Consider the following 16845-nt stretch of genomic DNA (forward strand, 5'->3'; position numbering starts at 1 on the left):
TTTAAAAAAAAAGCACCTACAGAAAGAACAAACCAATGAAAATACATAGCTACTTTTGTACTTTTTTGTACAAGGGAACATATTGTGTAGCTCGCTACTCACAGGAAAGTAGCTTTCTTGTCAATCGGTGCCAAGTTTCTAGGTGCTTTGCCTAAACCTAAAAGTGACATGAAAATATGTGACCAGAAGGGGGAGAGGAGTGAAACTCCAGTATTTTTCGATAAGTACCAGTGCCAGTATTTTTTTTCATTTGTCTTCAGCCTGTCTTTCGACTTGGCAGTCAATTTTAATAAAGGAAAAAGAATCAAGATAGGAAAAAATTGCCGAAATATGTTGTTTTATGTAAAGTAAATTAGCAAATATGTAAAATCCTGGAATACCGTATTTACGTGTGTATAGTGCGCATGCGTGTATAATGCGCACTCTGGTTTTGGATGGGTAAAAGTGCCAAAAGATTATATCTCGTATATAATGCGCAGTACAATCCAGTTTCAAGAAATGGCTTTCTTAGTTGTAGGTTGTAAATCTGTCGCTATGCTGATCAAGAGTGAATGACGTCATACCAATTCAATTGCTCTTTCCTTCTTTTTTAAAATATATACTTATTCTTTCCGTGACTAATGTAACATTTATACGAGGCACATTCAGGACCTTCCAAATAGCAGTTAGCAGCACAAGATTTCTTCCATTAAGGAATTTACACACTCCATGTATGTCATATTATTTGGCCAGTAATACATTTTAATTTTTATTATCTTTTTCCTTATGCTTTCTTTCATCCAAAGTTCCATAAAAATCGGAACGTTTCTTCATTTTTTGATGAACTTATTTCAACCTTATTTCACATTAGTGTCGTTATCTTGAATGGAATACTGTTTCCATATTCAGAAACTGCAGGAATCAAGCTTTACAATGATATATAACATGATAGGGTTCCGTAAACATGAAAAATCAATGTAAGTGTCCGAAAATCATGGAATGACCCTGTACGGTTTCATGTTGCCTCTCTGACTTATTCCATGCATAATACACACCACAGTTTTTGGGGGTAAAAATTTTGGGAAAAAGTGTGCATTATACACAAGTAAATACGGTATATGTAAAAATATGTAACATAAAATTTATGCAAAATTATGTCAGTTACATAATTTGTTGGCATTTTTGTGTTCAATGTATGTATCTAGAAAGGAATAGAGTATGTAATTACATACACATCCTAGCTCTACTTATGAGACACTGCGAAGGCCTTTCCACCCATCCGCTTGTGAACTGAATCCACTGTCGAATTTTCTCCTACAATAGTATAGAGATATTGAATTTTCATTGCCTCTTCACTGGGGCAAGTACCTAGTCATATCAAAAATTCTGTTACAAAGTTTAGACAGGGATGGCAACACTGGTTGGCAAGGTAACCCCGCAATGTTGAATCAAACAACAACCAGTATCATTGTGTGTTTGGCTGTGGTAGCGGAGAGGTGAATTTCACTGCGAGTCGAATGGTGTTGGGTGTATACGAGAACCGTGTGGCAGTAATCGCACTGCACAAAGCTGGCAAATCACCATCGGATATTTTCAACACCCTGAAAAAGTTGAATATCAGCAGGATGTTCGTGCATCGGACCATCAACTGATACTGTGACACAGGGACAATTGAGTACCGCCCCTGGAAATGTAGACCTCGCAGCAGGACCCAGAAGCTCGTGAAAGCAGTGGCGGCGCCGATTCGACTAAATCCTGTCAGGAAACAAGCAGTGATGGCTCGAGTGCTGAACATTTTGAAAATGTCGATGTCGCATGTGCTTCGAAGTGACCTAGGATTCCGTGCTTATCGGCGAAGTACTGGTCACTTCCTCCCTCCACAGCTTAAGGTCCAGAGGGAGCAGAAAACAGAAGGACTACTTCAGCGTTACGCAAATGGTGGCACAGAAGGATCCTTTTCACGGACGAAAAATTCTTCGCGATTGAAGTGTCTTACAATCATCAAAACGACCATGTTTATGCCTCGACATGCCAGGAAGCTTGTGACAACATGCCATGGATCCTCAGAGGCCATCATCCACCTCAGTGATGGTTTGGTGGGGAGTTTCGTACAATGGCACAACTGACCTCCACTTCTGTGAACATGGTGTGAAAACATCTGCAAAAGTGTACCAAGCAACAGTGTTGGAGCCACTTGTGAAATCGTTGACCCGCATCATGTTCAACAATGAGCCGTGGAGCTTCCAGCAGGACTCTGCACCGGCCCACAAAGCAAAGGCTACACAGGAGGGACTTCAGAGGAATATGCCTGGTTTGATTGCTCCAGCTGATTGGCCCTCCAGCAGCCGTGACAGCCCATTGCACTACAGGTTGTGGTCTGTTTTGGAGGGCATGTTCTGTAGGAAGAGGCATCCAAACCTTGCAAGTCTCGAGCATTCTCTTGTGAAGGCAGTGGCGAACTTTCCCCTCGAGACTGTGCATGCTGCGATCGATGACTGTCCTCCGAGACTACGGGCATGTGTGAAGACCAGAGGTGGCCATTTTGAACAGGGATTGGTGCTCTGTGTTGGCAAGACCTGTACCTATGTAACATCCAAATATTAATACATTAGCTTGCTCACTGCACCTGTAGTTCATTATTAACTTTGTAACAGAATTTATGATATGACTAATATAGGAGATGCCATTTTTAAAACAACATAAATGGCGTTTTGAAACTCACTTGATTAGTGTTGCAGCCTTCAGGTCATTTTGTAAATAACAGTTGATACCTCATATACATTTGAGCTGTATTCAGCTTGCCTTGCATTTTCTATTGGACTTGAAGGTTTCATTTGACTCTCCCTTGTATCATCACTCATCTTCATCAGTGTGATTAGTCAAAAATGGCAGAAAAGTGATGATAAATAACAAAAATCAAAACAGAAGGAGTATAAAATTATGTGGCTGGGTGAACCACAGAGCTGGTGCATGTGGACATTGCTTGTGAATATTGATCAAAAATGTTGAATAGTATTCGGTTTCCCAATAAGAACAATATGATTTTACAATGAAAAAAAAACTATTTCAGATACAACCAAACTTTTTATATTATTTTGAAACATAGTTTATGACATTATGTTTTGAATAACACATCATTTAAGCATCCACCTCGACTTCGTGCACACTTGTGAATTCGATGAACCCAATTTTCAATGACTTTGTGCAATGTTACGAATGCAGCGTTCGATGTTCAATCTAAATGCATCAAGGGTTCATGGTCTGTTTGCATAGACTATAGATTTCAAATAACCACACAAAAAGCCATCTAAAGGAGTTAAATCACAACTTCTTGGAGGCCAACTAACAGTTGCATTTCTTTAAATTATCCTTTCACCAAACTGTTCTTGCAATACGTCGATAGTGGCATTAGTAGTGTGACATGTGGCACAGTCTTGTTGGAACCACATATCCTCCAAATCAATTTCATCTAAATTTGGCCACAAAAAATCTGTTAACATCAATCGGTACAGCTCACCAGTCACTGTAACTGCATCTCATACCTTGTTCTGGAAAAAAAAAAATGGTCCGATGATGCCACCATGCCGTAAACCACACCATACAGTGACCTTTTGTGAATGCAAGGGCTTCTCGTGAATCTCTCGTGGATTATTTTCACACCAAAAATGACAATTTTGTTTAACATATCCACTTAACCAGAAATGAGGTTCATCTGAGAAAATAATTTTTTTGCCCAAAATTATGATCCGTTTCAAGTTGAATAGAACGTCTATTTTCATATATATTTTTTTGGGTAATAACCAAACGTTCTTGAAGCCTGTATTTAGCCATGATGAATTGTCACAGTATTCTAAACATTAATGACAACTAGTGACAGATATATTTGAAATAGGGATGGGACCGATTAATCGGTACTCTATCGGTATCGGCTGATATAGGCATATCGGTTTATCGGTAAAATTACCGATTATTTTACCGATCCCATATATCGATAAATATCTGATAATTTAGTGCAAAATTCTGCCATTTTGTTGCAATTTTTATGGTTAATCTTCATGCCCTTCTTTCTAAAAAAGTAAATGTCTAAATATTCAACTTCTTTTGCACTGCAGTCACCACGAAACACACATTTATTAAGGAGATCAATGAACATTTCAGGTTCTTCAAGGACCATTTCTAATTTTATATCGGATCGGTAGAATATCGGTTATCGGTATCGGTAAATTTTATATCGGTACTTTATCGGTATCGGCCAAAATTCCATATCGGCGCATCCCTAATTTGAAACATAGTTGCCAGTTCATTTCAAAATCATGTCATTCTTATTGAAAAACCCTTTATTTGTTTCTTTGTCATTATTTCATACTTATATTTTTTAAATACAGGCATTACTAATAAAGGTTTCCTTTTTTCTTCAGGTGTACAGATGTGTGGTGGATATCGTCAATGAAATTGGTAAGAATTTTATAACCTCTTTTGTGAACATTGCACAAATAGTTTTTCAAATTCTTGTAGGATTTTTTGTTTTCATTTTGTCATTCTTCCACCTTATTCAAGCTTCTGATTTGAAATTTTTCAATATCCCATGTGGTTACATACAAGACTGAAATTTTCAGCAAAAAATGCAGGCTCGGCCAGGACTTGAACCTGGCATACCGTGTCATTGCTCTAACCACTGAAATACTGAGCCACTCTGGCCTCGCCTCATCTTTTGCTATCGCTGTTTTACCTGCGTGGAATCGTCTCTGCCAGTGCTACCGCAACAGAGTAGACTTCGATGTTGCCTAGTTCCTCCCAGTGTAGACAGGGTAGAGATGTCTATAACACATTGAGAAATATTACTGACGGTTGTATAGTTCAGCACTGTACTTTTAACTTTATAATGACCGACGCTAATAAGGCCATATATTGAGAGCTCTCAACACTTAAACAAGACTCACTACCAAAATCACTGAACACTTATATTCTTCAACTTCTGGTTAGCACTTCCTCTTCATTCCTCCTGTCTGTATCCTTAAATAGTTGCGGTAGAAGCCACCTCTCGCCGATCCATCACACTACAAGTCTTTCCTTCTTTCAAACTATGAGTTCTCTTTTGGGCTCGAACTATTAATGCCCTTTTGTGTTTCGCGGTGACAAAATCTAAGAATTGTCAACAGCTTGAATGACTGCAAACTTTTCACGTTTTTTCGGCAACGCTCGCGGACATCAACCGCAAAGACGAGACGCCATAACTCTCTTCCACTGACTGCACTCTTGTACACCAAAATCTAGCACAGTCTACTTTTTAAGAGGGGAGTGAAGTCTTTTTCATCCTCATTCCGGAGGAAATCGCAAGTCCTACAGCAATGTGTTATAAAGTTCCACCACTTGTGTGGTGAAAATAACAAAGTGGGCTTTTAGAAAGGACAGTGTTGGATTTGGCAACTGTTCACAACAACAGCATCTTCAGCTGGTGTAGTTTTTTCTCATAATTTGGCACGATTCACTCAAAATTGCGAAACGGTTTCGGAACAGAATAGGTGGAAACTTTGTGTTCATAGATAAGATAATAAATGAACTTTGACTTCCTGTGAAAGGAAATGAGTGATGGCCTTAGACCCATTGTGAGACTCGTTTAATATTGTGGAATTGAGCAGAATGTCAGAATATAATCAGCATACACCCGCCGCAAAATGACTTCGGACCTCACTAACGTTTTCCAGCAGATTCGGGTGCATTTCTTTAAGTTCTGACACTGTCAGTCGATGGTTTTTCTTTATTTCTCTCATTAGGAGAGCGTCTAGATTTGGTTGTTTTTCTTTGCCTCCTACCACTGAATTTGTGCTTTGGAATGACAGTCGGAGGCAGTCCTCTGTCAGCTGCCAGTACCTTCATTATGGTTAATTTTGCATGACCTGTTTGTTTACATATAGTCTAAGTGTTTTCAGCACCACTCTAGCCTCGCAACTTCGGAAGTCTCGTTTTTGCCTTAAACTGAATTCAGAGAAACATGAGAATTTGCAGGGGTCATTTTTCCAGGGTGTAGTTTTTAAAATTGTAAAAAAAATTGAAGGGAAATGTCCATTACAAGTTTCAAATTTTATATAAACATCTAAATTGAAAATGTAATAAATATAATGAAAAAGTAGTTTTGGTAGAAGCAATCAAATTTATCCAAGAAAACATGATTTTATAAAAAAAATATTTTAAATTACAAAAAAAAATCGACAACCCTAGATAAAAGACAACGGCGGAGTCTTTTGAATTTTTTTTAGACGTGTGTTGATAGTTTCCGTGGTTATTTATCGAATTGATAAAGGAACAATAAATGTTTATGCATTACAGATTATTTATAAGGTTAAGTCATATTTATAAAAAAATGGTTTTTTTTATAATGAGATGTACTGGCAACATTGGATGTCATAGTTTTTTTTACAGAAAAATAACCTACCTATTTTTTTTAACAATGAATTAAATATTTTTTCTTTCATCTGGGCATTGGTTAAATAACATTGCCACATGTCGGGCACACCTGCTACTTAACTTACCTCTGACAATCAATAATTTTATGTGGGTAGTTTATTGATGTGCGCGAGAGTTTCATGTCTGTCCGTTTGAAATTTATATCGAAACTAACTTGTAAGAATTGTTTCCAGTGTACAGTTTTCATAACAAATCATGGCAAAGTTGTGATGTCTTTTCTTCCCTGCAGCGTCTGTGCCGAAACTGGTTCCCTTGCTATGGAATTTACCCGAGCAGAACGTATCCCTCTTTAGCCGGATTGTCAAAGTGGAGAAGCAGGTAATATATATATGTGTGTGTGGGACTTGATAGACATTTTAGTTAGGATTTGCTTTCTGCAAGCAACTTCAGTTGATTCATTTCAATACAGAAAACGACAGCAGCCGATTTCAAATATGCCCGTCACTGTTGATGCGGAGCGAAGTCACCCTGTAAGAAAATATATTACCAGAACATGCTGCCATCTAGTGTCTGGAATTTGAACTGTTTTCCAAAGAAACCACTCGCTTTGGTTCTGAACAAATCGAAGAGCATGTCCCGCCATGTGTATGTAAACAGCAATGGTGGGAAGGATCATTTCCCTACTAAGTGGAACCTCAATTTTACATTTTCCCGCATTGTACATACAATTTTGACGGTCCTAACGGAGCAAAATGTTATAAAATTTACCCCAATTTGACATTTTCCTGCATTTTATATTTCTTCAGTTTAGTCCTGTGAAAAACGTAATTGTATTTGTGTAGTATTGGATTACAGTGTATCCTCGATTTTATGTTTTTCAGGGAACCAAGCAAATGTAAAATCTGGGAATGTAAAATTGTGGTTCCACCGTATTTACATTTAGTTATGGAATATGAAAGCAATCCTATAAGAAATACTGCATAATAGAATAATAACTAAAATTAAATGGTGTGACTCAGCTGTTACCATATGCAGATGATGTAAATACAATTAAGAATAATGCTAAAGTATTTTTCAAAGCCGCTAAAAGAGATAAGGTTGGAAGTTAGCAAGGAGAAAACTAAATATATGCTTACAGGCCGAAACAAAGTGTTAGGTAATAATCAAAATCTAATTCTTGGTAACAACTTGTTTGAACTAGTTTCCAAATTCAAGTATTGGGTTGGTGCGAATGAAATTGTCCGCCCCAGGTGCGTCATTGCCAAAGGCCAAAAGAATCACAACTACAATACCTGGTTAATCAAAATAGTCGATGTCTGTGCCACACACTTTTGCCAACAATTGGATTCCATGGCGAAAGAAGTCTGGAGTCTGTGACACAAAGAACTCGTCAACGGCATGTTACATCGCCCGATCATCAGTGAAGGTCTTCCCTGTCAGGAAGTGATCAAGATGCCAGAAGAGAGGTCAGGAGAATATGCTGGATGAGGAAGGGTTTCATATTGCAACTCATGGAGAACCTGCACATCCTTTGCGCGACGTGTGGGTGAGCATTGTCGTGCAACATGTGGACACCATGTCTGTGGACCATTGCTGGATGCTTGCGGAGAAGTTTGCGGTGCATTTCATGGAGTTTTAGCACTGTAACGATCTGCATTGATGGTTTCACCTCGCCTGAGAAAGACATGATGGATCACACCCATCATAGACCACCATGTCAGCAACAACACCTTCTTTGGCTGGACAGGTGGTTTCGGAAACCACCCTGGACGTTGATCACGATCCAACCATTGTCCTGATCATTTACGATTGTCATAGCAGATCTATTTTTCATCTGAAGTGACAATCCGATGCAGGAAACCATCCCGGTTATTCCTTACACTCGGAGAACTGCACACCTCCAGACGGCGAGGCGAGTCTTGTTGGCCGGTGTCAAATCATGTGGTACCCATGAGTCCAACTTTTCACTTTACCGATCGCACGGAGCCGCCGAGCGACAGTGGTATGGTGTATGCCTAATTTGTCTGCAATGGCACGAACACTTTTCCGAGGGTTCACTTCCACGGCGTTCCTGAGGAGCTCATCTGAACATGATGTTGGTCGATGGCCACGGGTCTCATTTTGCAATGCTGTGTGACTGGAACGAAATTTGACAAACCAGCGGTGAATGGTGCGTTCATTTGCCATTCCTGACCCAAATGCACTGTTAATGTTTTTGGCGGCTTGCTGAGCAGAATGTCCCAGTTTGAATTCGTAAAGAAAAATCACTCACAATTGTGTGTTCTCCATGGTGCACTTTCAGACGACCCTGTTCAGCAACACCCTGCCTCCTGACTGTCTGGGTGCTCCAGCCTGTTTGCTGGACGTATACAGAGTTTATGACGTTAGACCCGTTATCTCAGTCAATTCCTGTGTTGTGTTGTTGCGGTGAGTTTCCCAGCAGACGTCAAAGTGGACATTTCATTCGCACCAACCCAATACTTAGGAGTAATACTAACAAATGAAAATGATATTAAAGAGGAAATAAAAAGCAGGTTTAATTCAGGAAATGCATGTTACTTTTCTCTTCATAAACTTTTGTCGTCTCATTTAATATCTAAGAAACTAAAAGTTAAAATATACAAAACAGTAATTTTGCCTGTAGTATTATACGGGTGTGAAACTTGGTCCCTTACATTGAAAAGAAGAACATAAATTGAGAGTATTTGAAAATAAAATCCTTAGGAAAATATTTGGGCCTAAAAGGGACGAGAAGACAGGTGAGTGGAGAAGGTTACATAATTTAGAACTACATAATTTGTATTCATGTCCAGATATTATTAGAATGATTAAATCAAGAAGACTTAGGTGGGCAGGCCATGTGGCACGAATGGGAGAGGAAAGAAGAGTTTACAGGATTCTTGTTGGGAAACCTGATGGTAAGAGACCAGTAGGAAGACCAAGATGAAGATGGAGGGATAATGTTGAGATGGACGTAAAGTAAATTGGCAGGGATTGAAAACAAAGAGTATAAGATCTTGCTCAGGATAGGGACAGATGGGAGGCCCGTGTTGCTGCAGCCATGAACCTTTGGGTTTAAGAAGGCTAGAGAGTTAGTTAGATTGTTTTTTTAGCATAATAGAAGAGGACTGGTAAATGCTGGTGTTTAATTCCAGTTAATTTGTTCAACAGAATGCTGCTAAAAAAAACCCTACATTTTCCAATACAGATTGTTCAGAAAATTCTACACTTAAGGTGTTAAACATTGTAGCAGTTTACAATAATTCAGAGTAGTTACAGTGACACCCTCATTTTACGTTCCTAGATTTTTTTGGGAATGTTAATTCTTGTATCATATACAGGGTGTTCCAATCAAACCTTCCACATTTCAATTCATCATTGCTAAAAGGTTATGAAACATAATGGAATGCGAGTGAAACTAGACGAAAGAGAAACTCAAAGAATGTTATTGCATGAAGCACTAAACACGAATACACCAATACACTGAACTCTAATACACCTCTATGCGTGCACCGTTAGCAGCATGAATAATATCCAATCTGAGAACCTACGGATTGTTTATTAACGCTTCCGGTCGCCAAAAACTTCACACACCATGCCTTAATGGTTTTCCCATCAGGTGCTTCACCTCCATATTCTCTCCGGTAATTTCTTTGCATTGTAATGATTCATTTGGTCTCTGCATACCGGAATACAGATCGTCTGCACTGCTGCGGAGTCGCCATTGTGCTTTATGCGATTGTGGTGCTGCATAGTGAGAGAATGGTACTTCAAGGTCTTGCAATAAAATTCTTTGAGTTTCTCTCTCGTCTAGTACCACTCGCATTCCATTATGTTTCATAACCTTTTAGAAATGATGAATTGAAATGTGGGAGGTTTGAACGGAACTTACTGTATTATTCTTCATGGTTTCAGATTGTACATTTTCCTGCATTTGAAGTTTTTATTTGAATTACCTCAAAAATGTGAAAATTCAAAGGCTGTCGCAGAGAAGGTGAGACTAATTCCTGTATAGAAAAACAGCAACCTCCATTGGCTAGCAAATGTGAAAATTTGGTTCATTAGCTGCCGATTGAGACCAAAATGAGCGCAATAGGTCAAAAAGTAGTGACTGCGTAGCAGTTAAAAGACAAGCATGTACATGGACCCCTCCAAGAATCATTAAAATGAAACAAAAAAATTAGGAACCACAAAATTTTTATTCAGAATCAGCCATATCGAGTAGACGTACATCTTTTTCAAAATAGGCACCATTGACAGCTAATTGACCATTGCCTGTCATCACGAATGATTGCTGCAACAGTATTCACTAGCATCTCGTTAATCGCGGACGGTCTTTGTCCAGGATGCGGAAGCAAAGCACCTGATTCGCACCCATCTTCGAACAATTTGTGTCATTGGTACACTGTGGCTCTACTCAGTCTGTCTTGATTGGAATGTGCCTGTTGAAACATTGCATATGTTTCCGCAGCACTCTTCCCTAAACGCCAACAAAATTTTATGCCATGGTGTTGTTCATCTTGAATACTCATCGCGAAAAGCAATGTTATACACAAAAACCTGGAGGGGTAAACGAAACACGTTCCACGTAAATCAACACAGCTGCTCACTAACATGGTTTCGCAACATGTGACAACTTGCTACGGAAACAGAATGAGTCATCCTACACGACGTGACTAGTGCGGAAACCATAGGCAGTGTTGCCAAGCGAGGTAAAAATCTGTTTCACCTTCTCTGCGACAGTCTTTGTATATTAAATATGACCAAAAAGAAGATAGTCAAAATATGCTTAATTTGGTAGAAATGTCCAAATGTGCACATATAATGCCAGGACAGTCAACTGTAATTTGTTTTTCATGTGTTTCAGGAACCTGTGACAATTCTAGGTCTATCGATAATAGGGTTTTTTCTATTCCTTATTTGCAGGCAAGTATTTTGCTACGAAGGATAGCCAGCACTGCTGCCAATGGAAGCATTCCAACTGCTGCAGGCTCAGGATTGGCCATTCCAAACTCTCATCCAACGGAACCACCTGAAGAGAGGTTAGCTAGGTAAGACTGTGATTAGAGTACATTTACAACTACGTCATTCCATGTCAAATAAACTAGGGATGTGCCGAAGCCGATTACAGATGTATGAAAATTGGCCGAAATTGACACATCGGCATCGGAATCGTCAAAAATCCGATATTTAAACCGGTACAGATTATACTAGAGTTCTTACCTTCTAACAAGTTTTATATTCTAGTTTTGTAAGATTTATTGAAAATTTGGTTATGATTCGTCATTATTGTAGAGTTTTTGTAATAAAATTATTGCAAGCTCTCATTCAGAGGATCAACCTAACTAGAAATCGGAGATAAAACAGTACATTGCTGAACCAGGATCTGCTGTTGTATTGGAAATTCAAAAATGAATACTCAAACCTGAAGCAAGTCCTGAGAAAATACTTGGGCTTACCTGCTGCATCAGTATTCAGTGATTGAGTGTTCAGTGTTGCTGAACAGATTTGAGATAAGAGAAGAAGTCGGTTACTTCCTAAAGTGCTTCCAAAACTCGTGTTTCTGAAGTTGAATGTAGCAGAACAGGAATTCATTTTTCATTTCAAAGAACTGCTTGTGTACTAATGTTTAATCTCTTGAGAATTCATGTTCTTTTTAAAGGTTCACATAACATTTTGTAGAGCAAATGTACATTTGCATCTCTTGAGAATATATAAATATATATATGTGATATGCAATAGAAATGTACATAGCAAATTTATTTTTGTCATTCTGAAAATAGCATCACATTTCTGTTTAATAATCTTATGTATCGGAATCGGTTAAATATCGGCATCGGTATCGGTTACAAAAATTATCGGTGAGTACATCAGCATCGGTAAATTTTAAGCTTCGTCACATCCCTAAAATAAACCAAAAAAAATATATATTTTTGAACCTTTAGGATTTGGATTTGTAAGATTTCTTGTTTATTCATTTTACCTATCAAGAGGACAAAAACTGTCAAATTTCAGATTTTTTGGTCAGTTAGGTTTATAGCGTGACGTGTGTGGTCAAACGCAATCGCACAAATTGATTAATTGGAAACGACTGGGCTGCGATCGCGTGCAAGGTAAAAATAATCTTAACGTCCACACTTCACGCTACAAGCTTTTACCTTCTTGTGTCGTACTTCCTGCACCGTACTGCGAGAGTTTACGGGCAGCAAGCACAAGAAGCACGAGACAAAAAATGGACCCTGGAATAAAGACTCTTATGAATTATGCACACTTATGCAATAGTTTCGAAGGGATTCGCCAGTGGATAGCAATGCTTGCCTTCTCCGCTGTAATATAGATTTTATGGTTACGTTCTCCCGACGTAATATCCTTTCTCCTTTTCCAACGTTGCCAAACGTGTAATCCAATAGTTGTTCTTTAAGGTTAACTTCAAATCGGGCTTTCAACCAGTCCCACCTTTTTGTAAGTCTTACTATTTAGTGCACGTAACCAAGATAAATTAAATGATCTTCACAATTCAACTTAACAAATAAATGTATATTCAAAGTTCCAAAACAATACACTTTGCGAGTATACACAATCTCCAAAAAGACTAGAGTTGGGAGCAATTTTAACAATCAATGTGACATTAACAATAACCTGCGCGTCCTGCGCGCTATTTTAATCTTCTCGCGTAACTTTCTATATTTTTTTTTTTTTTGTTAACAAACCACGAGTATGCACTTAAAATACAGTTTAAATCGCAACCTTATTCTGGATGCGGCGAGACACCATGAACAGTTGGCGTATGCCGGTTTGTGTCTCTAAATTACCTTGAAGGTACAATTTGCAAATATAGCGTACCGCTATTTCTTTTGTTTAAACCCAAAAATGCCTCTCTTTTATGCTTAATCAAAATGCCTCTCTTTTATACTTAATCAAATGCCTCTCTTTTATACTTAATCAAATGCCTCTTTTTTTATGCTTAATCAAAAGCCTCTCTTTTATACTTAATCAAATGCCTCTCTTTTGTGCTTAAATCAAATGCCTCTCTTTTGTACTTAATCAAATGCCTCTCTTTTGTGCTTAAATCAAATGCCTCTCTTTTGTGCTTAAATCAATTAGTGCTACCGAAAGGCGGGCAGATAGGTTATTAACTACGAGATAGTGAATTGGGATAAGACAGCAAGAGTCGTTGTTTTCTAATCAAAAGCGCACATGCGGGCATTCAACTCCGCCGACTGCAACTTAGAGCGATCAAAAAAAAGGGGACACTTCACTGTCAATCTTCATACGCTGGCCATACGCAGATAGGCTTTGTTAATTAGTTCAATTATGCAGCTAGTCACGTTTAATGCAAGATTTTTTTTTTTGAAAATATCAGATTATTAAACGAGTGGGCAACATAGGGCAAGTTCATGCGTTCATGCGCTCGCCTTCATTCCTTTACTCCCCCTTATTTTTTTGTTTAACGCCCACTCACCAATACATGCGTTGGTTTTAAACACTTATCAAAAGTTCACCGAGAGTAACGCACAAAGCCAACAAAGGGGGGGGGGGGGGACGACTGAAGTAGAAGCACTGTTTGTTTTCTAGAATTCGTTACTCCCAGTTCCGTAAAAAGTCAAAGTAAATTATCAAAATGTTGGCAGGGAACGGCAAGATCGCAAGATGTAATCACCATTTCCGTATCACGGTCAAAGATAGTTTTTGTACATACCTCCACTAATGTTCAATACACATAAAGGTCCACGCCTTCCTTCCGCTATACTCATTCAACAGGCTTCTGCTCGTTAACGGATGGAATGGCAGGTTTCACTTCAGGAAGCTCTGGTGGAGTTGTATCTCTTGCCGACGAAGAATTAGACGTCGTGCCCAAGGACAGGCACCTGCCGTTCGGTGCGGGAGTAGGAAGTAGCTGCGAGAGGCGAAACGCACACGCCGACTGACTGAAGCAGCGTATTTTACGAGCTGACCAATGGTTTGAGAAATCGCCGCTAGAGGCAGCACAAGAAGTCATCGTGAGGTAAAACGAGCTCCGATGGCTAAAAAAAAGGGGAACGTCGCTTTTTCTTCACTTTTTTTTGAATGTGTAATGTTTGTAAAGCAAAAATAATGCAAACGTTACAAATACCTCCCACTAGAAAGAGAAAGGAAAACCCACTGATATAGAGAAGGCAATACAAATATATACCCATTAGTACCCAACAATATAAGAAATGGTAAAGCAAGTAATACTAGTGTAAAAAATTCCCAAAATTAACAAAACACATAATGAGCACACTAAATCGTAATCACCAATCAGAGTTCAACTCTGACAATTTTCATAATTTACACGTAAAGTTCAAGATTTTGAAAACCAATTCTGTTGTCGATCCTCCAATTTGCAGAACATCGTGCACACCTCCCGGTCGAAACACCTCGATGTCTGACAAAATTCCAACTCTCTCCGGACTGAAACATATCTGCAACGTTGTCATTCCTAAGCATGCATGAAAAGGCTACGCCGAGTTGTACAGAGAGTTGAAACACTGAACCATTTCCCCAAAGAGCACCAGTAGTATATCACATCCTCGGAGGAGTAAAAACATAGAAAAAAAAACAAACCAGGAATCAAAAACTAGAAAAGAGAGAAGGAAGACGTAAGAAATAGGAAAGAAGAGGAGGGAAATTACTACAAGTGGGAAAAGGAAGGTAGCACTATTACAAAAGATGCAAGAAGCAGGAATAACAATAGGATACAGAACATATACAGAGTCAATATTCAAGAGAACACAATGAACAGTATTAACAAACACCTTGCAAAGAATGAAGAAAATCATTCATAAATACACATAAAGCCTTAATTATAAGAATAATACCTGTGTGCATGACAATAAACCTTGGAAATAATTTACATCATATATATATATATACAAGAGCGATCTAAGAAAGGGAGCTAGGATATACATCGGAGGAACCAAGCACTACCCCAAAAAAAAAATCAAAGCCCATTATGAACCGGAAGGGAAACACTATGAAGGAGGCGGCACATTACCGGAACCGGTGAAAGGGGAAGAAGTAGGACGACGACGACACGCCGAAATTAAATGACCCCTTCGGCGACAATAGGTACAGTATGGAAAATTATCCTGAGAAGCGGACCGAGAGGAAGAGGGAGGAATGGGCGCCAAGGAAGTTACAGAATTATTCCAGTGAGCAGTTTTGCTCGTTTCTATAGCAAAAATCTCTTTTGCGTATTGGGTAAGTTCCATCAAGGACTGGGGGTGGCCGCGAAAAAGGAGACAGCCCATGGAAATGTGATTCAGATGGAGGAGAATAGTCTGTAGCAGGATGGTTTCGTCCCACGCAAGCGCGAGAGCCGAAGCTGAAGTGACTATGTCACATACAAAAGGATGGAGGTTTTCATTAAGTCGCTGAAGGCGCGTAACATATTGGTTTACTAACAAGAGATACTGATGGTTAGGAACCAAACAGTTCCAAATAGTAGATTTGAGGTCATCCCATGAAAGGGATTGAGACAGAGCCTCCAACCAGGTATTTTCCAAAAACCCTGTAGTGCGACGAAAGGCATTATGCAGGACCCACTCCAAAGGAAAATGACCATACCCAATAAGTCGCTGCAAAGCTACCATAAAAAGGAAAAGCTTAGGGGGGTCCATACCATCGCAGAGCGGTAAGGCGTCAATCGCTCTATTGAGATTTTTCATTTTGATAGTATCTAAGGGTGACTGGGAAGGAACAGAGGAGCATGAAGCCTGGGGAACAGGAACGGAAACGGAAGGAATAGGAACAGAAGGAGGAGGGGTTGTTAACAATGGACGAGTGGGGAAAGCAAACGATGGACGAACCGTGGAATCGGAAAATCGATAAAAAGGAGGGAGAGAAGAATGATGCTGTAAAGGCGGAGCGGAAGGAACCGAAGATACAGGCAAATGAGAATTTCCCAAAGAGGGTAAGGCAGGCAGAGACAACGCGGTTTGGCAACCAGCGTCAACCACCTTTATGTCGTCCTGAGGAGTCATAATTAGCTATGCAAACAGCTCGTACAAATATAAAAAAAGCATACACCTATGGAAAAAAAAAATGGAAAAGTTTAAGACGGACGACAAAAATTCAATCTACGGGCACAGTAAAAGATATATATATATATCCACTAAGGGACAAAAGAATAAATAACAGAAAAAAAAAGGCTGGAAAAAAAAGGGGGGGGGGACAAAAAAAACGAATGGGAGAAAAAAAAATTACGTTACGATTGTAACGAAAAGGTACAATGTTGGTTGCTTAGATCAAAAGGTGCTGCTAAGTCTGAACTGAATCCAGTTACTATTGCACAAAAGATAATGTAGTAAAACACAATATATATGTACCTGAAAAAGGGAAAAGAAAAAAAATCAATTACCCAAAAAAAGGGGGGGCCGAAAACAATCGGGGGGGAAAAAAATTGTCAGGTTAAGTAATAACAACAATAATGATGCCGCA

At 39.1% G+C, this 16845-nt stretch overlaps 1 protein-coding gene across 1 annotated transcript in view; it reads left to right on the forward strand.

Moving 5' to 3' along the window:
• Window positions 1-16845, forward strand: part of LOC145981878 (uncharacterized) — a 106189-nt gene that overhangs the window by 53482 nt on the left and 35862 nt on the right. The window contains exons 13-15 of the mRNA XM_083115358.1: window positions 4398-4434; window positions 6674-6762; window positions 11311-11435. Of these exons, the coding sequence (XP_082971484.1) occupies window positions 4398-4434; window positions 6674-6762; window positions 11311-11435 (251 nt within the window). The remainder of the gene's footprint in view (window positions 1-4397; window positions 4435-6673; window positions 6763-11310; window positions 11436-16845) is intronic.

Source organism: Lepisma saccharinum, chromosome 30 (assembly GCF_977018435.1).
Source record: "Lepisma saccharinum chromosome 30, izLepSacc3.1, whole genome shotgun sequence".
NCBI classification, from domain to species: Eukaryota; Metazoa; Arthropoda; class Insecta; order Zygentoma; family Lepismatidae; genus Lepisma; species Lepisma saccharinum.